At 34.4% G+C, this 22,034-nt stretch overlaps 3 protein-coding genes across 3 annotated transcripts in view; 2 read left to right on the top strand and 1 right to left on the bottom strand.

Annotated features, from left to right (window-relative positions):
- Positions 1–37: 37 nt before the first annotated feature.
- On the bottom strand, positions 38–2,952 carry Hpf1 (Histone PARylation factor 1). Its single transcript, XM_013319795.1, has 5 exons — positions 2,248–2,952; positions 1,709–1,857; positions 1,067–1,290; positions 347–600; positions 38–179 (listed from the first exon to the last, which is right to left on the bottom strand). Exons 1-5 carry the CDS (start codon positions 2,830–2,832, stop codon positions 132–134), a joined length of 1,260 nt encoding a protein of 419 aa, XP_013175249.1. The 5' UTR covers positions 2,833–2,952; the 3' UTR covers positions 38–131.
- Positions 2,953–3,311: 359 nt separating this feature from the next.
- LOC106123523 (uncharacterized) lies at positions 3,312–11,813 on the top strand. Its single transcript, XM_013319911.1, has 2 exons — positions 3,312–3,718; positions 8,258–11,813. The coding sequence occupies exon 2, from the start codon at positions 8,280–8,282 to the stop codon at positions 9,159–9,161; it is 882 nt and encodes a 293-aa protein (XP_013175365.1). The 5' UTR covers positions 3,312–3,718; positions 8,258–8,279; the 3' UTR covers positions 9,162–11,813.
- Positions 11,814–12,913: 1,100 nt separating this feature from the next.
- The window catches only part of Rep (Rab escort protein), an 11,979-nt gene continuing 2,858 nt past the window's right edge, over positions 12,914–22,034 (top strand). Inside the window, exons 1-7 of the mRNA XM_013319468.1 lie at positions 12,914–13,080; positions 13,854–14,052; positions 14,253–14,388; positions 16,335–16,578; positions 17,451–17,673; positions 19,834–19,993; positions 20,136–20,351. Of these exons, the coding sequence (XP_013174922.1) occupies positions 13,032–13,080; positions 13,854–14,052; positions 14,253–14,388; positions 16,335–16,578; positions 17,451–17,673; positions 19,834–19,993; positions 20,136–20,351 (1,227 nt within the window). The 5' untranslated portion in view covers positions 12,914–13,031. The remainder of the gene's footprint in view (positions 13,081–13,853; positions 14,053–14,252; positions 14,389–16,334; positions 16,579–17,450; positions 17,674–19,833; positions 19,994–20,135; positions 20,352–22,034) is intronic.

Below are 22,034 nucleotides of genomic sequence, written 5' to 3'. Positions count from 1 at the left end.
TTTTTTTCCTTATTACAAACAAGTTATTACTATATCTCAAAGTTTTAAATGGCCTGCATCAAGAATAAATAAGGCACTAGTCAAATAATAATAAAAAAGCAAAATTTATACACTTATAATGATTAATTTTCTTAAAAAATTGACATATTTGGACCTTTTCTACGATTTTTCATGTGTACCTGAAAAGTATAATTTGAAATTTATTATTTTGTATTGTACTAATACCAAAATTAATTATGTAAGTACATATGTAGCATTAAAAACACAATGCCTACCACTAGCCAGATATCCATATCATGACACCACTTTAAGCAAATTCAAAATGTGTTGAAAACTTTATAATTACCTTAATAATCTTAGCAAATGCATCTCTTTTCAACAAAGAATATGCTGTACATAAACTAGATACTGCATTAGATTCTAATTCTTTCAGTCCAGAGCAAAATAAATCTATTCCAATCTCCAATCCAGTCCCAAAATCACATTCGTCCACTGCAATACTGGCGTATGTTAACACTGGCTGTATTTGCGACAGCACTTCATCTTTTTCTTTTTGTGATGATGATGATTCTAATTTAGCAAACATTTTCTTCAGATTTGCTGAAATAAATATTAATATATTTTGAAATTTAAAGATTAAATTTATACAAAAAGTTTGCATTATAAATTTTCCCTTTAATATTTTTATAAAAATTTGACTTTAACTCATTTTACCACTTGTATTTTCGGTGTCGCCCGCGACTTTGTCCGCCGGAATTAAAAAAACTATGTGTTGTTCCAGACTATGTTCTACACTTATGTAAAATTTCAGCGGGATTTGTTTAGCCATATTAGAGATACCTCGAAACAAACACCCATCCATCCCAACATTTTAATATATAACATTAGCAAGAATTAAATGCACATAAAGTGCAAGCTCAAAATATTTTTGTCCGAAAGACCTTAACGCTTATACCAAACCAATGAGGTTTATTTAGCGTTAAACATATGTTTATTTGTATTCAAAATTGAATTGTTAAATAAATAAAAAAAAATCTGTTTTAAAATAAAATGTTCACAACATTACCATTGCTTTCAACAAGTGGCCTGTATCCCAACTCAGTTTTCTTATTAAAAGGCACAACAATTCCGGCACCATGCAATGTCTTTGTTACTGGTGATCTCTTTTTCCTATCATATTCATCTATTGAAAAATTACTCTCATTTGCCCATTTCTTTATCTTCTCCATTAATTTTTGACAAGGCATAGACAAGAATGGGGATGCCTTCTTTTCATTTTGCAAATATTGGCTGTAAACAAAATAAATGTTATAAATCATAGGTAATTAGTAAATATATATTTTTTACTGATGCAGCCACTGTGAAACTGATTTTCCCAGTGAGTTTACATCTATTAGAAAGGAATTATAATAATATGGTATATGATAACCACACTAGTAATTACTTGACCATATTTCCATCAAACAAAATGCAAAAATTCAACAATGTCCAAGAACACAACTTATAATACTTAAAACAACTAAACCTTATATATAAAATTCTCGTGTCACAATTTTCGTTCCCATACTCGTCCAAAATGGCTTGACCGATTCTGATGAAATTTTGTGAGCATATTAAGTAGGTCTGAAAATCGGCCAACATCTATTTTTAATCCCGTGTGTACAGAGTCGTGGGCGACAGCTAGTAAAGTAATATAAAATATGCTTACTAAACAGCCCCAAATATATTGTCTGCTAGAGGTTGTATAAGGCAGTCTTTTGCACTGTCATTGCTTGCTACAAATTCTGGGTTACTTTCAGGATCATCTCGGTAATAACCTATATGAAATTCACTCTTTCCTTTCTTCTTTAAAACTGCCTATAAAAATAAATCTTCATGAATTGTCAAGTAATCACAATAAACCACAGAAACCAGATATTTTACAGACATTTAATTTATGCTAATAATACCTGGCATAATTATCTCTGGTTTGTTAAATAAATACAAAAATCAAATGAAACAATGCTATTTATTACTTGTTAAATAATTAATTTGTTAGCATCTGTTTCACAATGTCCAGGTCCTGATAAGCTACTTGGAACTCATTTGTCAAATAAAGTCATTGGTGATTTACAAGATCTCAAGTCCTTTAAAACACAAACTATTTTGACAGAAAATATTATGATTCAATTAATTTATTTGTTAATCATCCAGCGCTTTACTTAAAGATGGAGAAACCGACTCTTAGACTAATAATAAACATTTTACCTGAAATTCTGGAGGATCATAGAAAAATCGCCAATGAACTAAGTACAATTCTTTATCATCTAACATGGGAAGTTTCCCTAACAATAAATCATATGGACCAATCAATTGCAAGTTCACACTTGCTAATGTTTTGTCTACAGACTGATCTTCACTTAAACATTTGTAAAACTGGAAGAAGTCTGAAGGCATCTCAACAAGAAATAATTCTTTGTACAACTTATTATCTTCAGATTTATCATAAAGCTGTGAAGTTTCACTTGATTCCACTAATGGTGAACTTTCTTTGTTTGTATCCTTTACTTCATTATTAGTCGTACTCTCTGAAATATCCTTCGTAAGTTTTTTATCGTCAGTAGAGCTAGGATCAACTCTTGGTATCTCTGTGTCCTTTACTACAGGATTTTTATTTTTTATGTATGGATGCATTCGTGCTTTACCACCTTTATTATTTTTAAATTTCTTTGAATCATTTTTTGGCGGGTGTTTGTAAGTTTTATGGTGATCTGGGTTTTTCTGATAGCATTTAGCACCATATTTGCATGTTGTTCTTGGATCATTGACGTAACTTATCCATTCTTCAGACATTATGTTTTAATAATCACGATACAGGAATATAGTTATAAACAAAATCACAAGCAAAAACAATAAAGTATTTTGTAAATATTACACAAAAGTCGATGTGATGACAAGTGCCACTTGTCAAATGCAAATGTCATATGTCGTCTCATGAAGCACATGTCTATGGCGAAAAACCATTGATGTCTGTACCCGAATTCTTGCCAGTTAAAAAAGTTTTTTGCAAAATAGGGAAATAGGGACATATTTTTCCATTTCTATAAAATCTAACTAAGTCGATTTTATTATTCTCTTTACCCCTTTAGTTTAATCCTAGAGAATGTACTCCATATTTAGACAGTAGACAAAGAAACCCAACGCATAAACTTAAGATAAATTCTATTTTCTAATTCCTTACTTTTTATTTAATCATTAATGTACGGGACGATTAAGATTAAAAATCCTACCATTATGACAATTTTCGATGATAATAGGCACTTTCTTCTGTCTGTGGTCAATGATATCAGTGAAATGAATCAGTATCAGTGTCAAAGGTGGTGGTTGGTGGTGGTTCTCAAATATTTGATATAGTTAATGATGGCGCAAGGATGTGTTTTTAACAATTAACGTGATATTAATAGCAATAAGGACAGTACTGAATTTATTTAGGGTAATTTAAACACTTGAGACTGAAATTTTTCCAAAAATAGTCCCAGTTAAAATGTACAAAGTGTATAAAATTTAAATTCTCGATATTGGATTTGGATTTCTGAAAATGTAGTGGTGTGGTTCTATTATTCCAATGAATGGGTGTTTAAAATACTATAACATTATACCAAGGACATGTACATAAAAAGTAATCGTCACTCAAGGCATTTGTCGATTTCTTCGAGCTTAGGATTATGGACTTCAAGTGGTAAATATTTTAGAATTTATTTTTAGTACGAATTAGTTGCTCTGTTATATTAATATTTATTTTTGTTTCCAAAATATTTATTGCTGTTTCTAAGATAATAGTTTAAAAAAACTGCGTATAAAATTAATAAATTATTTACATTGTATCTTCATTGAAAAAATCCCAAAATATACGTTAAAGTCGTACAGTAACTATAGCGCCTACTACTGCTTTTATCTCATCTTCACATTCACAAAATATTAAAGTAATTAACTGTTTGAAACACACCACTGAAGCTATTTTCAAGATGTAGGAACTTTAGTAGCACTATTAATTCCTTTAATTGTCGTCTTAATTGCTATGTAAATCCTGTTACATATGATTTCTTTTTAAAATATTGAAACAAATTTCTGTCATCAGCGTTTCTGTCCAATAACAATGTGGGTCCACACCCAAAACCTCAAAACCTTGTCCTTTCAAAAGGAGCATGTATTCTATAAAACTAACTCTCACTATCTTTTGGAAATATTGCCATTTAACATCAAATGGGATATGTATAAAATGCTATAAATTTGGTATGGGTCTTCGCAGTAAATATGATTGTGTAATTTAATTATTATCTTCTGTGGTCTTATAGTTCACAAATAAAAAAAAATATTTAAAAATTATACAGCTCTCAGCATATCATTGAAGTACAAGGAATTTACTTGAGCATAATTTCAGAGTAGTGTCTGTAATTTTATAGGTTTAATCTTCACGAGCTTATTGCAGTGATATTAAAATGTTTGATACCCCTGGCTTATTGCATTTATATGAAATGTTTGATATAAATCTTTTTAAATTTTTTGTGTTATACCTTTTCAAGGCTTTAACACATAGCCTAGAACTCCCTAGTTTTATCCTGGCATATTTTTGTAACAACATAACTGTACATATGATGTAAAGATGATAAGCAATTAGTTTAAAAATCATAGATAACAATGTTCATATTAGTGTAAAAATAATTAACTTCAACATAGTATTTATTTATGAACAATAACTTTTTAATGGATTTGAAGTTACATATAAAAATGTTAAATTGTAAGCAGAATAATATTTCAAAATGATAGATACCTGGCATGAAGCCTTTGTTCTTCCTATTTATACGCGCGAAACTGCGTTTAGCCTTGAAATTATGTGTGGCTCAGACAGAGATCGGAAATATTTCTTTGTGGCAGTTAAACACATTGGCATCTTCCTTAGTTTAATCTCTCGACTTTTATTGGCTCGTCGGGATGTTTATTGGACTTGAAATACGATTGAGCTGTCTTCGATCATCTGTAAAACGAATGAGACAGATCGACGTTTGTTTGGCGCTATGTTGGGAGACTAGGGGTGAAGCTACGGGAGCTAGAAATTTATAGACACATTTCGTTGACGAAAAAACAGCAACAGATCTATTGGAGACGTCGTATTCTCAGGCGTAGCCGCGTAACGTGCAATATACAGTGATCCCTGTTGTGCCTTCAAGAAATATATTACCTGCGTAGCTATATTTAGTTTCATTGTTTGATGCGATATCAACCAGATGCATTACGTCGTAGCATCGTGAAACAAGATTTATTTTATCGTGATTGTCCTTGATTGCGTTTGCCGTACTGTACTCGAAAATAATTAGATTTCCTTGCATATAGACATTTTTGTTATTATAAGAGCGATTGTATAACTTTTGCTTTCATGACCTGGAATTCATATATTACTAAAAACGAAAATATTGTATTGTATTGAATTTTAATGTTCTTGTTAGAGAACACCGAATCAACTAAGTACCGGCCTTAATTTTTACGTTTGTCTTCTTTTTTGCGAATGCTTGTTAGTAATGATAAAATTTCATTCCAATAATGATTTGCGCTGATACTGTGCTGACGGTGTGCTGTATCTATAAATATGTCTAGTTTGTCGAGCAAAATGACTATACTAAATAATAGGAATCTCTTATCTGCCTTGAAAGCTCTTTTCATACCTACTTGATTATGTTAATAATGCAAAATATTAAGCTAAGAAACTATCGCGTGATTTCACGTACAATGAGACGAAACTTTTTAAATTAATAAAACATTTTTGTGTAAATATCAAAAGAGGTCGAGGTTATAGGTTCGGGTAACTCTCCAAAAATAGAGAGAATAGAATAGAATTGTCCAAAAAATCGAACGTATCAAACCTTTGTATAAAGGTTATGGTAAGGTATTTTGCGTCTATTCTATGACTTTTTTTTGACTTCATACATTTCCATTCAGAGAAATTCACTTCTTAAATACAAAAGCACGGTCGCCGGTAGATCCTACTCGAAATTGTCTTATTGATATAATTTCTTTAGGCGCCAAGCTTACCTTCATTCACTCTTCAACATGTAAAGCAATAAAAGTTGTAAACAAATATGAGCTACCGAACCAAAATAACAACGCATAAAGGTAATTTTTTTAACAATGATTGCCCTAATTCTGATACGTTTAGATTGGAAATTTGCCCGTATGTCCATCGATGCCTTACTTCAAAGCTACGTAAATATAGAACAATGTTGTTTTAGCTCTAGTAAGATAGTCTATGGATTATTATTTAAGGGACTCGGATAGTATTAACGTGATGATTAAAACGCGAAAGTATAATTTGGGTCAATGTCGGAAAATTGGTGCAGATAACCTAACTGGTCTTTATTTTTAGCTAGCTCCAATTAGCCCTAATATTGAAATATGTTTCAACAATTCGTCACGAATGATTCAAAGCAGTCTAAAATTTGTAAAGTCCTTAACAAAGCAAAGCTAGTTTTAATTGGATTGAGTAAACTGTATATATTATATGTACTTAGTTACTGGTTTTCGCTTTAGCAAATGAAATCGGATTAATTACCAAGGGTCCATAAAGTTTTTATGTTACACATAAAGATATGTTTTGCCAGTAATCAACCGAAATAGTAAACCATGGAATAATTGCTTTCGTTTCGATGTTGTTTTTTTGTTGACACGAAAATAGCACTTGATGTTATCAATTTTACCTAATTTAAATTATAAGCATTTATTTATAGTCTCATTTACATTGGGGATTAGAATAAAATATGTATCTACACTATATAGTTAATAGCACATAAAGTTTACAAAATTTAAATTGCTAATTATATATTAGATTACTGTATGTATTGATTATTTTGTTCAAAGTTATTTTTAATAATTAAAAATAAAGACACCGCGTATGTGACCCTGTTTTGTGCGAAAGGGGATGTGTAAAGTTGCCTCGGACCGTCACGTTTGATGTGTTAAATTTCGAGTTTTATAATAAGTACGAGTATTGTTGCGCTGGAACTTCAGCTAGTTTAAAAAATAGACTACAAGTTTAACTATACTATTCATTACTGTTTATACAAATGAATGCTTATTGTAAAACGTAAATCATAGTTAAAATTTTAAATACCTAAATAATACTTAACACGTAAAAATTTAATGTATCTGTTCACGTAAAGTAAGCGATATGTTTTCCACAATTGTTAGCTCTAATAAAACAATATTAGCGCACTGAGATGTGAAAAATTAGCAAATGTGGTGAATGTAAAGCTCTTTAAATACATATTTAATTATGTTCGCTTTGACTCCGTATTGAAGAAGAACGTCGACCTTCTGCGTTGTAAATTAAAACTGTAATGTATTCTTTAACAAAGTTGTCAACACATCTTTTATTCTATTAAGGAAAGTTTTAATCTATCACTATCAACATGTAAGACTTGCTTTTTCTTTTTTTTCTATTACTATAGAAATCATATTCAAAATGAAACCTGTGGACAATCAGAAATTGCACATCAAATTCAGAATTTTCTGCCCTCGAAGACTTTTTGTATTTGAAAAATATTATATTCGTGTCAGTAGCGCAAAGACGGTATTTAATTGTTGATTAAATATTTTGCATTGTGTGTATAAAACATACATTTGTTCAATGGTGAATGCCCATTGAATACTTGGTATTTTTAAACGCGCTGGGGAAGAGGTATGATATGCGCCTGACGTGATGTTTGGATGACGATGACACTGTAAGACTCTTTGTTTGTGTTTGCATACCGGATAAAAATGTGCATATATAAATAACTGTACCGTTTGAAAATCAAAATATTTCTACATTACTTAATAGGAAATGTTCCTTCTGGTGAAATTGATGTTTTAAAAACTACTTTTGTATTTAATCCAAAAATAAAAGGCGGGGAAACAGCGGCTTGGTTGAGGCGCGGCCCAGATACGTCGCCGTGAGCGCTCAGCCGCACCTGGCGAACGGAAGTCGCCTCGCGACAACACTGTTGTTCGCTCTTCCACCCACTGCGATACTGCAGAATTAAATATATATCGCATAAGTAAGGTATCGATCGATATTGAATATTTTTCTCTCGTGTTTCAGTAAGTAAGTTTCAATCGACACATTGCAAAAAGCGACGTCGATCGATGCTTATCATAACGGCCTAGTTTTATCTAGCTCCCGCCCGCGTCATATTTCATTTAGCGAGTGCGATAAAAGTTTGCATTACATCGTTTTATGTTTCCACAGGCGATGAGCACTTGACCGCGCGATGGAGAATAGAGAAGGATGGAGCGGCGAGGCGGGCGCGACGGGCGGCGCGGCCTACAACGGCACAGAGCGCGCGCAGGCCGAGCGGGACCGCGTGCGCATCGAGTTCTACGCCACATACGACGTCATGACGGGCGTGCGCATAGCCGCCACGCTCGGCGGCTTCTTCGCGCTCATGGTTTTCCTAATCGTTTACAAGAGCCGGAGCAAATCCGTTAAGGCCCTTAACGATCCTAAGATAGTGGAGCTCGCGGAGGCGGTGGTGGCCGAGGAGCAGGCGGTGGAAGAGGAGCGACAGCTGACGATCGCGCTCGAGGAGGCGCTGTGTGAGCGCGCGCGCTCGCGGCCCTCCATCGGCGAGGAACCCTGGCCGCCCTGGCCTCGGCGGGCGCGCTTCGCCTCCTACGGCGGCGGCTATGGCAGCCTGTTGACGCCACCGCGTCGCCTCTCTGGCCTGCGCGGCGATTCGCTGCCGAGCTCCGCGCTGCGAGTGGCGGAGCGGCGCGCGTCGGCGGCGTACGCCCGCGACCGTCGTCTCAGCTCGGCCACCTGCTCGAGTTCGGGTAGCTCGTACTTAGAGCGGCGCGGCTCCTCAGTCGTGTGCTCATTGCCGGACCGGCGCCTGTCACCGTGCCCTAGCGAACGTCTGGCGCCGCTCGCGTCCGCGGGCAGCGTGGGCCCATCGTTCGCGTTGGACGCGGACTCGGCGTCAGTGGGACCGGACTCGGTGTTCGCGGAGGACGAGGATTCGACGGACGACGAGGTGGACCAGTTCTCAACAGACAGCGGCGGCGGAGGCGAGGGCACGGAGCTGGCCAGCCGCCCGGCACCGCCGCCCCGAACTCGCGTGCGCGCCCCACTCTCCTCCGAGACGCCCTTGTAGACCCTTAGATTGTTACGTGTTATCGACGTGTTAAAATATCGACTCGTTTGAATCTCATTCCGTAGTGTTAGCGACATATCACGAAATTTTTATTCGACATATCATTTTAAAGAGACAAATATAATTATCGGTTATTCATATTTACAAAACTTAAATTGACTTTTTATCATTCCAAATAATATCGGTGAAAAATACTAACGATAAGTATCACCGAAAATATTTACAAAGATTCGATACAGATTCAATCACGATATCGGTGTAATAAATTTAACGATATATTTCGTTACTCTAAAGCTTTAACGTAAACTGGAAGCAACGAGTGCGTCGATATTTTAATATGTGTGTAGTGCAGAGCGTGTGTAAATAGTTTGTTTTGTTAATATTGATGTTTCGCGATGTTGATGTTTCAGACCGTGATAAGATTTATTTGTAGGTGCATCGTGTACGCGGCATGGGATTGTTGAGCTTCCTGAGATTTATTAGCTTAACTGTTCTTTTATTCCACCTTCTCGGCTAAACTACGTCGTTGTTGCCTCGGGTTTGGTGACGATATTTCCTTTTCCCGTAGTGAACCTTAGGGATGTTATATATAGAGTGTAGTTAATAAATAAAACCTCGAGTCGTCCTAAAAGTAAATAATAATATAATGTCTGTCTAAGCGCACATGCTATATTATAAGTAACGGCATTTTTTACGTTCCCCTCGTAACTAATTGAAGCGTTCAACTGCTCTATCTATAATATCTCAATGGGTGTAAGCGCTCCAGTCTCACCGGATATATTTATTCCATGTTTACAGCTAATCGGTATGTGAGTACGGTGGTAGTTCCGCCATCATTTTTCACCGTTTAGTGTTCTTTTTTAAAGTACTGGGTAATAAAAAGATCTACCGAATTAGACTTTTATAGGCACATAAGTACATAATAATTAGGACATTATTGTATCTGTATCTTAAAATTTTTACTCATGTACATAAATGAAATAATAGCGAAATATTTTTACGATACACCTAACCGATCGCCTAATAATTAAATATGATCGAATTATAACAAACGAAACTACAGTATAGGAATTCTGCTTATTTTATCCTACCTAGGATTTCTTTCACTGGTTTTAAAAGTTGAGTACAAACTAGTGTTTACAACAGTTTTTTTGACAATTTATGGCATTTATTTTTTAAAAGGTTTCCCTTATGCATTTTTTTTAATTAATTTAAATAAAAATATCATATGTTATAATGTGATGTTCTCTAATAATTTAAAGAGGGAAAATGTTTGCATTTCTTAAGTCTTCGAAATAGGCTTCCTATCGAACTAACTTGTTACGACCGTATACCTTAGTTTGTACACAGCTTTATATTTACAATAGAATATTAGATAATATTAACGCGGGAGAATAGTACGTATTTATATCACGCTTTTTGTATATGTGTTTCTGCTAACAATAGAACAGTCTATCTCTTTGTAATTGACTAATGTCCGGTTTCTGAAAGAACAATCAATTAAAAATTAATTAATTTAAATTAAATATTTAATGTGGAACAGAAGTTTTCGTTCAATTACAGTTGACAAGTGATTCGGAAACCGAGCATAAGTCTTGTCATCCTTGGTTTTTGACTGTTTAATGTCATCCAGTCATGTGTGATAGCTTTCTAGTCACTTGTTTTTTTTACATTTATAACTCAGTATAGACCAACAGATATTTTTAGTTTGAATATTAACATTATCTATAATATGTGCTGTTGTTCCTTTTATATTATTTTTCTTTTATAAAAATGTTGACAGTTGATAAAATAGTATTATGAATGTTGCCAAAGAAATGTTTTTCTAGACTTTGTAAGAACTTGAAATAAATACAAGGAATTGGTGAAAATGTAATTTACAGTTTTCTGTGTAAGAATTGATACGGTTGCAACTCACTGTATTTTACCCATTGCTGGAATGTGTTATTGAAAGTATCGACTTTGTAAAGATCATAAGCAATATACTTAGTGGTACAAATAAAACTTTTTCTTTTCGCACAATCCGTAAAATTTGAAGAAAATAAAAGAAAAAAACCACAGGTCAAACAGCTAACGCAATAGACGGCGCGTCGAATTGTTTTTGTCGACGGATTTTCAACCAACGACAATGGCCACTCCTTCAAAGTTTTCCACTCTGAACTAACGAAGCTTTTTCAAAACAAGTGCTATCTCAAAGTTTGCCGACTCCATGGTTTTTGTACGATGTAGATAGTGTCAACTCTTTAGGGTAGATGTCGGTGCAGTCAATTTAAAAAAATGTTTTAATGTTTAGATAGTTGTTTGCCATCTATTCAACATTTGTAAGGGCCCACGATACCTTTACGTCCTTCGAACAATAAAAAGATGTAGGAGCGCTAGCTAGAAGCGGCCTAAATGCTCGAACGAAGTCACTCACCAAGGAAACTGCCACTGTTCTTGTTTAATAAATGTTACACGGACACAGGGATTTTATTGATTCAAGTGTGCCGAGCCCGTGTCGCTCGGGCCCCGTAGTAACTGACACGACTCGTTTTTATTACGATCTAGATTTACGTGTTAGTTTATGTAACTGTTCGTTGCTCGAATTAAAAAGAGCTCCTGGTAGCCTGTAAAATGTTGAAATGTATGTAAAAAAACATTGTAAATATAAAAACCGAATCATCTGTTGTTTCATTTTACAATATACGCATATGAGTATTTAATATTTTGAATTCTTCTAGTGTTAATTAATGTTATAGATTGACCAAGACAATATATTACCAGAATTATTTTAAAATGGCAAAAAATTGGGTATTCATGGACATAAATAATATTGTCGTAATTGATAAGTAAACATTTTTGCCATTTTAAAATATTTACGTTACATATCTAATCACACTATTAACTTTTGAAATCAGTAGATGTTCTTGCACAAAAATAATATTCAACGAAATTATAAATATTACTGGGTGGACTTTAGTTATTATTTGCTAAATAAGATAGAGTTGGTATTTCTCAGGTGCTCTTATTTAGTCCTCACTTACCATTTATCAAGAAATAGTTCAAGAAATTACAGCTAATTTATACAAAGGTGCATCGTGCATATAAAACATGCAAACAAGCAATCGGTTTTCAGATACGTAAAAATAAAGAAGTAACCGCTGCCAATTAATCGACAGAAGAGGGGGGAACTCACAGAACGGATCTTTCCTATGCGTCACTGCGTCCGCCAAATTCACCTCTACATTCCTTCCTTACAAAAAAAGGTTGGGAACAGAAGTTGATATACCAAAATTGACTTACGAATGGGCCATAAACAACTTTAAGATCCAGGACACTAGGACTAAGCCTACCGCTTACCTTGGCTTTTCTAATCTAGATCAATCAATCTCAAAAGTAAAGACTTCATTTTACTGTTGGTAAGCTTTCCACCTAAAAAGGGCTTCAAATAAAAGTTCGAGCTTAGAAAGGGTAATTAGGTGCCTTTTGAATATTTATCCTTTGATAATTAAGTAAATGTTTGATAATAATTTAATTTAGATTTAAAAGAAAAACTTGCATTGCGATTTTTGTTTTTGAAAGCACTATTTATACTGTGTTGCACCGAATAAAACAGGACATCATATTATTATCTCAAACATTTATTTTACAGTAAAGTTACTTTCATAAGGAACCATTAGTATTAAAATACTACCATAGAGTATCTGGGCGAATTGGTTACAGAGTGTCAACACCAACTCAAGCAAAAAAAATCTTTGCAGCTGTCACACAACCACAGACAACTGTCAAATGTCAGAGAAAGTAAAATTCTTTGTGAAGGGGTAGGACATTCCATATTTTAATCAATTTAATAAAGAAATTATTTCCCTTAGTGCAATATAAGTCGACAATATGGATGACGACTTACCGACCGACTTCCAGGTCATCGTGGTTGGGACAGGTGAGGCATAATTTACTTTTAAATTGATACCGGGCGTGATGGCGACTAGCCTACTTTAGTATCGATCTTATTCTTTTTTGCTCGCTTCGTCATGCTATTGAACGTGTCGTATATTTCAGCCATTGCTTATGAAATGTACATTTTTCTCTTAAAATATTATCACGGAATAACCCCAAGGTACTTTCGAATATAAAATAATATTCCGTAGTATATAAGGATACAAATTTATACACCATATGCTGCTGCTACCCCATTAATTAAATACATGCGTATAGCGTTAAGTTGCAAACGTTGTCATTGTGTATATTTGGCAATTGTTTTTTTTTTAATCATCAATGGTATATAGTTAGATTAAACAATTAATTCTAAAACAATATAACAGCATAGTACAAATTAAAATAAAACGATGATTTCAGCCTTTATAAAAAATAAAGTTAGGAAATTCTTATTGGAATAACATAGTGTATGGAGTAACATAGTTACCATTAAGTAAAAAAAAATTGTAGATTTCTTATAATGACTCACAATTCAATTCTTACTATGGCTCACAAAATCAATGTTCTTGTCAAAATTTCAAGAACTTTTATCAAGGAACACAGGCTAACGTTATTTATAGTGAAGTATTTATTTTAAATCAAAATCATGATCCCAACCAAAAGGAAGATTCCTTTGGAAATATTTGTGAGGCAAAGCTCTCTAAATTCTGTTCGAAACAGTATGTAAAGTTTTTTTTTTGTTTTAAATAACTTCTCATAAGTAAATACTCTATGAAGGTATGGTGGAGTCCATTGTGGCCGCTGCATGCAGTAGGATACACAAGAATGTCCTCCACCTGGACTCTAGTGACCACTATGGTGGTCTCTGGGCTTCCTACAACTTTGATGGCCTGCAGAAGTTCATCAAGGAAGTCAACTCTGATCCCGAAAAACAAGTTCAAGTTTACAACTTGAGGGAGCAGTGGTACATTGAAAAGTGGGTATTTTTATTTACATTTAATTTTGCTATGATAAGTTATGTGACATACATTTGTTAGTAAAATAATATTGGTTTTCACTATGGAAACATATTGAAAAAGACAATAATTTTTTAAACATGTATCTAGTGGTGGAATTTTATAACAATGTCGTGTAAAATAATAGTTTTTTTTTAATTAAATGAATAATTATATATAGGGAGTCTCCACCTGAAGAAGAAAAAGGCGAAGGTGAAGCAAAAGAAGATGGTAAAACAGAACCATCAAAGAAGATTTGGAGCCAGGCCAGCTTTGCAGCGGAGTACAGGAAGTTCAACATTGATATGACCCCAAAGGTAAGTGTGATATCTACATATATGTACATTTCAAATAAGAATGCCCTTAAACCTATGTAGTAGTCTCTATTAATACTGGTAAACTTAGCCATTGGCAAGGGGCCGGGAGGCAACTGGCCGCTTTAGACTCAAAAAATCTAAAAAAGATATAAAAACTTCTTTGAAATTACTTTGAAGAAAAAGGTTTGTCAGTTTTTTATAATAAAAATGGACCACATTTTGTAAAGCACAGCTTTAGAAAAAAAATAGAATTTTTAATACTAATTATGAAAAAGAGATAGATTACTGTCTTAATAGTGCATAGGCTACTTACTAATTTATTTTATCAATTCCTTTCGGGCCATAGTAAGTTTTGTTATAATTCTCATTGTTGAATAATCAATATCCTTTTGTAGGAAAATATTGAATCTTTGATTAACATATGACAATAATGTGAGTTACATTCTTTTATAGTTTACTATACAAAATTTAAAGCAATTATAACACAAGCTTATGGTATACAAATATTAACACTCCAAAGAACACAATCTGTAATCGAACATTATGTGTGATAAGATTGTAAATGTCAATAAATTAGATTGGCAAGCTAACTGGTTAGATTAATCTGAACATCTAATTCACATATTGTTTTATTTTTATATTAGCTGTTTTTTTTTATTTTAGGCTCCTTTGTTAAATTTTGTATCAGGCTGACTAAAAATGTGTTACGTAATAGTTAAATATGATCGCTTCTAATCCTTAGCTACGGCCACCTGGACGAAGTTGAATCAAAAAAAACTCTCTAACTATAAACTCTCGACAATTACCGTTGGTTTCTGAGACAGAAATATCTGCATAAAACACATTGTCAACCCTGTCATTATCTTAAAAAAAAAACAGGGATAACAATACATTTTAAACGGAGATTTCGGTCTCAGAAACCCACGGTTATTATTTTTGTCGTCGCAATATAAGGAGTATAAGCGTGTAGAAATGCAATCCGCAGATAGCAACAAGACTATATGATCGAATTTATCGCTCGATGGCACCTGCAAATAAGTTTTATTCCCAGTTTTATGTTACGTCTCATGGAAAGAAATATTTACATTGTGCGGTCGACATGTCCGGTCGTTTGATTTCATATATTGATGTTGTGATCGGAAGTGGGCAAAACTTTATGATGTAAACAGTTATTTTGGATCGTTAATATTGTTGCATGCAGATGCACTTTCAGTGCCACCGACTCAACAGTCGAGTTTTAAATAATCGTAGTAGCATCCGATGTGTTAATCTAAATGTCAATTTTGTGAAAATTTGAAATATTTAATACATGAAGGAAATACCAAGAATCACTTCGTCATTACATTTTATTTTCTTAAAGTAAAGAAAAATAACGAAAATTAACTTTACTGATTTCGGATTGTGTTCTGTTCTAAAATGTCATTGTTGCGCAAATATTTCTGTAGAAAAAGACATGTTGAATTATACAATTATAGTTATAGAAGGAAGTCAAAAATTAGTCGACGATTGGCAGCGTAGTTTTTGAGCTAACGTTAAAGTCTGTGGAATGTTTCGCTTTGTTTTTGCAAAGTCCTCCGACGGTACGGGCAAAAACAGAACCAATTTCGTCACGCCCGTGTTTTGGTCGACCGTGACTTTATTACTCTTAAACTTTATGAATATAGTTTGCGAAATGTGGTGTGTTACATTTCTTATAACAAACTATTATAAACAAATGTAAAGATTTTATTTACAACGTATTCGTATCCAGAACGTTTGAAAGGACGTAAAATATTAACCCGTTAACTTATTACGTGGGAAAAATAAGACACAGTATGAGATAGAAAAAAAAACATTAAGTAAACGTAATAAAATATCTGAAATTGTTAGATTTTCAGATATTTTATTACGCGTTTTTTGCGTAAAGATACCTTTCGATAGTCTTAAACTGCGTTTCATATTACCAGTTGCTGTTCTCCCGCGGTCCGCTGGTGGAACTTCTGATATCATCTAATATCGCTCGCTATGCGGAGTTCCGCTGCGTGACGCGCGTGCTGACCTGGCTGGATGACCACCTGGTGCCCGTGCCCTGCTCCCGGGCCGATGTCTTCGCCACAGAAGCAGTCGGCATCGTGGAGAAGCGTATGCTCATGAAGATGCTCACTTCCATTGTTGCTTACAATGAAGAAGAAATGAACAACGAGTTCAAAGGTACTAAAAAAAATTTACTCGCCCGAAGAAAAGAGTTACATCTCAGAGGAGATTTCATGAAACGTAACTGTTTTCGTTGGATAGGTCGCTTGGGTATTTAATTGTGTTTGTTTTTGTTCCAGTGAAGTATATCTTGTATCCGATATATATTTTTTTAAAGTAGACAATGACAACATATGATATTTCTCTGTCAGTCCACAGAACAACTGTTTGTAGTTTTGATAAACTCTAAATATTTTCTCTCTTCAAATGTTCCGGATTTGGTTTTTAATGAATAAGATGTCTAGTATTGTTTGATATACGGAAATTTATTTTTCAACATTGATGTTACGTTTTATTACTGCATCATGCAGCTATCTTAAATAAAGTGAACGTGTGTTTGTTTACGTTTAAAGTGAAGCTTTAGGTGCAATGATTTAAATCTAATCTTAAATTATTACACGATAAGGTTGAATATCAAAGAAAAATCTTTAGTTTCAATCAAAAATAGAATAACTGCAAAAGAATGTCTAATAACTTCGGATAAATAGCTTTTTAAAAATAATTTTATTGAATCTTATTAGAAGCTTCAGTGGAATTTATTACTAAACATATGTTTAACATCTTATGTTAGAACCATAAAAATTCCGGATTGAATTCCGTGAGAGGTACGAGCTAAAAGTCAATACAGTTGATTCTAATGTTAATAAATGCATTTTGTTGAATTTAATTTAGTATATCAACTGTATTTTAGGTCTAGACACTTTACTTGGAATATTTTATTCTTAAGATAAACCAGACTAAAGCCCGTTCTACACGATCAGACGAAACAAAGTTAAAACTTCAAACTGTTTGATGTTTCCTTTAATTATACAATTTATATGTTGATTTAGATTGGAACGACAAGACTTTCAAGGAATATCTAACCCACAAGGGTCTGACGCCGAACCTGATCCATTACGTGTTGTTTGCGATCGCTGGTGGCACTGACGCTATGCCTTGTCTCGAGGGCGTGAGGGAATGCAAGAAGTTCCTCATGAGCCTCGGTCGCTATGGCAACACGCCTTTCCTCTGGCCCATGTACGGCAGCGGGGAATTGCCGCAGTGCTTCTGTAGGTAAGTACAAACCCACGCATATTTTTTATTTGCGAAAAATGTTGCGAAGATATGTAGGATGCGAGATTTTTTGGTGAATCGTTGTGGTCATGGTTTAGCGGAGATACTGGAAATTTTACGATGATTCATTAAATACAGCAACACACTGTTAGGGTTCGTTCACACAGACCAGGGATATATTTCACGACTTTTTAACGCTTACTCTTTGATAACAAATGTGCAGAGCAAAATTAAACCTTGTGTGAATCTTATAAAGCTCAATTTTATTTGCCATAAAAAATCTGCTCTGCTCTCCACCCTAGACTGAACACTTCCTTAGATGTGCAAAGATACGCTTTTAGTTCTACGGTTGAAGAATAGTGTGGCTTTAATTTTTTAGGAACAATTTTTATTTTGTATCATGATTTCTAATCATTAAAGATATTCCAACCTTAATACAATTTGTTGGTTGTTGGTTTACGATATTAATACTTAACCTACCTTTCATATTAATTAAAAACTTCACAAAAATCACGCAATAAATCTTCGCACTGTTGGTCTGTGCAAAATAATCCGCCATGAAAGTGTTCGGCGGGAACTCGGCAGTTCAACGACCCAGATGTGCATCGCGCCGCCGCCGGCCACACCGCACTAAAATAAGAACTTTCTAACTGCACGCGCCGAGGATTCAGATTTCCTAAATTGAAAATTATGTAAAAAAAAACCTATTAACTACAACGATTCAATGCTTTCACATAAGTAATAAGTATGTTCCATTTTTAGGTTATGAAACATTTATAAAAACGCATTGCCATCTATTTACCAAAGAGAAAAAAAAACGTTTTGGTATACAATTGTTTCCGCAACGGGAACAGTATCAATGATTCCTTTTTTAGATTCTTATGTCATGAAAGATATATGCATAACAATAAATAGGCGTTATTGTGATCTGTGCTCCCAACTACACGATTAATATCTCAGTCTTGATGGAGTTGAGAGCGTCGGTGGCTCAGGAGTCAGGCACTTGACTTGCAATCTACAGTTCTTGGATTCGAATCCCGTCATGTACCAATGTGTTTTTCGATTTCCGATTTACATATGTACATTTATCCGACGTTCTTACGGTGAAGGAAAACAAAGATGCAACCTGCACATATCTGAGAAGAAATTCAAATATATGTGTCAAGTCAACCAACCCGCATTGGGCCAGCGTGCTTGACTATGGCCTAATCGCCCTAACGGTGAGGACGTATAGTGAGCTGATGATGGAGTTTCAATATTCACTATATCTCGAACAAAATGTATTTCAATAAACTTACGATTTATTCTAAGAAATGTATAAACACTAAATCGGTATCCTATCAAATTTAATATTTTATGGCCTAGTTACTAAATTCAGTTAATTGTTTTCGGTCCAATGTACTTGGAACGAATCCCTTTTCCTCTCGTAAGAGGTTCCCTTGGGGAACAAAGTGACCCGAGCGCTTGGCCGCCTCTCAATCTACTAAATTAATTTAAGTAAAGACCCATGACTTCAGTTATTCAGGCTAAGTGTATTTGACAATGGGTCACGTCGACTAAATTGAGAACGACGTGTAACTAACTATTCTAAAAGCAATTCCCAAGGTTATTATAAAACATTCGGAGTCTTTCAAGTTTACAACCCTACTAGGTACTTTCAGTACTTATAAAACGGTTCAAAAGTTATTTAAGAATTTATTTTAAAAGAATACAGCAATAAATCTAAAGTTCGGTCTAAAAGTAGCTAAGGTATAAGTTGCTTACAGAACTGTGAAATCGATTATTATTTATAACATGCTTGGCATTTTCTCTGACACATATTAAATATATACAATGCTGTGTTGTAGTTAATTTTAGACGTTGAAGAATTTAGATCCGCCGCTGTGTCTTAGTTGCGTATTCACTTGTCAAACAATACTATTTTGAAGAATAGATTTGATAGTACTGATGGCCGAATTTACCGTTAGTTTCCGACGCTAAAATCTCTGTGTAAAACATATCGCCATCTCTGTTGTACCTTTAAAAAAAACAGAGATAACGGTTTGTTTTAAATCGGGATTTTGGTCTCAGAAATTCACGATTAGTGTTACAGCCCAATTGACTTATAAAGTCTTACGATAATAAGTCGCCATTGATATGAATAGAGTGCGGCACTTTCAGATTGTGCGCGGTGTTCGGTGGCGTGTACTGCCTCAACCGGCCCATAGACTCGGTGGAGACGAAGACCGTGGAGGAGGGCAAGACCAAGGTCGTCATCGAGAGCAAGTCCAAGACTCTCAACTGCGAACATCTCGTCATCGGGATCAATGAGTGCCCCAAGGTTTGTACATAGATTACGATCAATTAATATTTAATCTTCTTGTCACCAAGCTATGAAAGTACCCTAAAGTGTTTTTTTTTTTCATTTTGATAGGTACGTAAGATAAAGTATTGAAAGAGTGCTCTGCAATAAATTTTTCTAGGACCTGGTATCCCCGGAGCCGGCGGAGACGTGCGATATTTCGAAGGCGGTGTTCATCACCAACGGCACCATAATGAAGAGCGAGAAGGAGCCGCTGACGCTGCTGCGGTTCCCCCCGCTGGTGGAGGGCGGCGGCGCCGTCACTGTGCTCGAGGTCGGCCCCGCCACCGGCTCCTGCCCCAAGGGACTCTGTAAGTCAAATCAATTCACCAAAACACTATGAACAACATGTCCCCTTTACTCCGAAATATATATTTAACTAGCATTTGCCCGCAACTCCGTCCGAAACGGGATAAAAAGTATCCTATGTCCATCTCCTGGTTCTAAGCTACCATCCAATTAATGTTCAGACAAATCGGTTCAGCCGATTTTGAATTATAGTGTATCAAAACTTTCATTAATATACATATTTAGGTTTTAATAATAATTATTACCTGAAGAGTTCAATTATTACGTTCTTAATAAAATTTGCCTTTAAATGCAATAAAAGTTGTTAGTTAAATCTACATCAAGATAATTATTTGAGGAACGACTTAACGTCATAACAAATATGTCATCACCTTGTTTAAACTCATCCGTGCTAATACTGACTCGACCCACTTCTGACGGACGCCTTGAAACTTTGCATACATTTTGCATAGCATCGGCTTAATTTAATTATATTCAAGTTTATGCTAAAATGACTTGTTGTGAATAACTAAACGAGAATTACATTATACTTGAGTAGGAAATCTTTTATTATATAACGACTACTCATTACACCAAAATTTTATATTAGAAGAAAAGTACTTTGGCAACTACTCATAATAGGATTAAATTAACAAATTAGTGTACACTTTAAAAGTACATCTTTGTAAATTCTTACAAACTTAAATTAGCATGAAAAAACAAATATTTTGAGTTTGACTTTTAATTTGATCAATATAACAATTCAATTTTAATATTTCGTTTATTAATTTTTATTGGTCAGGTTACTAACCTATGGTTTCTGAGATCGAATCTCTAAAAAACACATCGTCATCCCTGTCATTCATTATCTTAGACAAAACAGAAATTGTATTTTTTAAATAGAGATTTCGGTCTCAGAAATCCACAGTAAAGATGTAGTTTGTTGTTAAGTGAAGTCTTATTTCTTATCGCCTTGCAATGGCGGCTCCAATGTAACGAAACTTCAGTTTCTTTGTAACCTAACAATAAATTTAAAGTACCTTTTATTTCTTTTCATATATATAATAGTTGTTCAGTTTTTTTGGCCGTTTCTTACTTGTTTATTTTTTGCTCTTCAAATAAATAACTTCAAGTTACCTTCAGGTGCTAAAGTTTTTTGTTTATAAATGAGTCAGTCGGATACAGTGTAAATTATTTCTATGGAAATAAAGGAACAATGTACTTATATTCACAATCATAATGTAAATTATAAGTATACTGTATTATTCGGTCAAACTAAGGTCAATATACAATACTAATAAAAATAATTTATTTATTTTGTAGATTAGCAGTACGAAAATAATTTTAAAAAAGTTACTTAGTATATTGTATCACCGGTATTGCCAGTTTTTGGGGCATCTTCTGTACATAAGTGCCTACTATTCATCTAGTTCTATCCTGTTATTTAACTGGTGATCAGTAAGTATAGACCATCAAGGCTATTTAAACCGCATAAGTCAAACTAAATTATGACAGCTCACTAGCGCCCCCCTGTCAACGTCAAAATATATAGCAAGATTCTCTTTGTACTGTAGCTGTCACGGGCTTTTTTGTTTTCTGTCATATTCTATCTCTAAGTAGGTTTTATATGTTGTCTGAAGAACCAACCGCGATAGCAGCGCCTCTCACCGGTTCAGATATCCTTGTTTGACTATTATAGTACAGTTTATACATGCAAAATTTTGTATTACTA

Source organism: Papilio xuthus, unplaced genomic scaffold (assembly GCF_000836235.2).
Source record: "Papilio xuthus unplaced genomic scaffold, Pxut_1.1 DF826115.1, whole genome shotgun sequence".
Lineage (NCBI taxonomy): Eukaryota > Metazoa > Arthropoda > Insecta > Lepidoptera > Papilionidae > Papilio > Papilio xuthus.
This window is presented reverse-complemented; position numbering and strand designations above follow the sequence as displayed.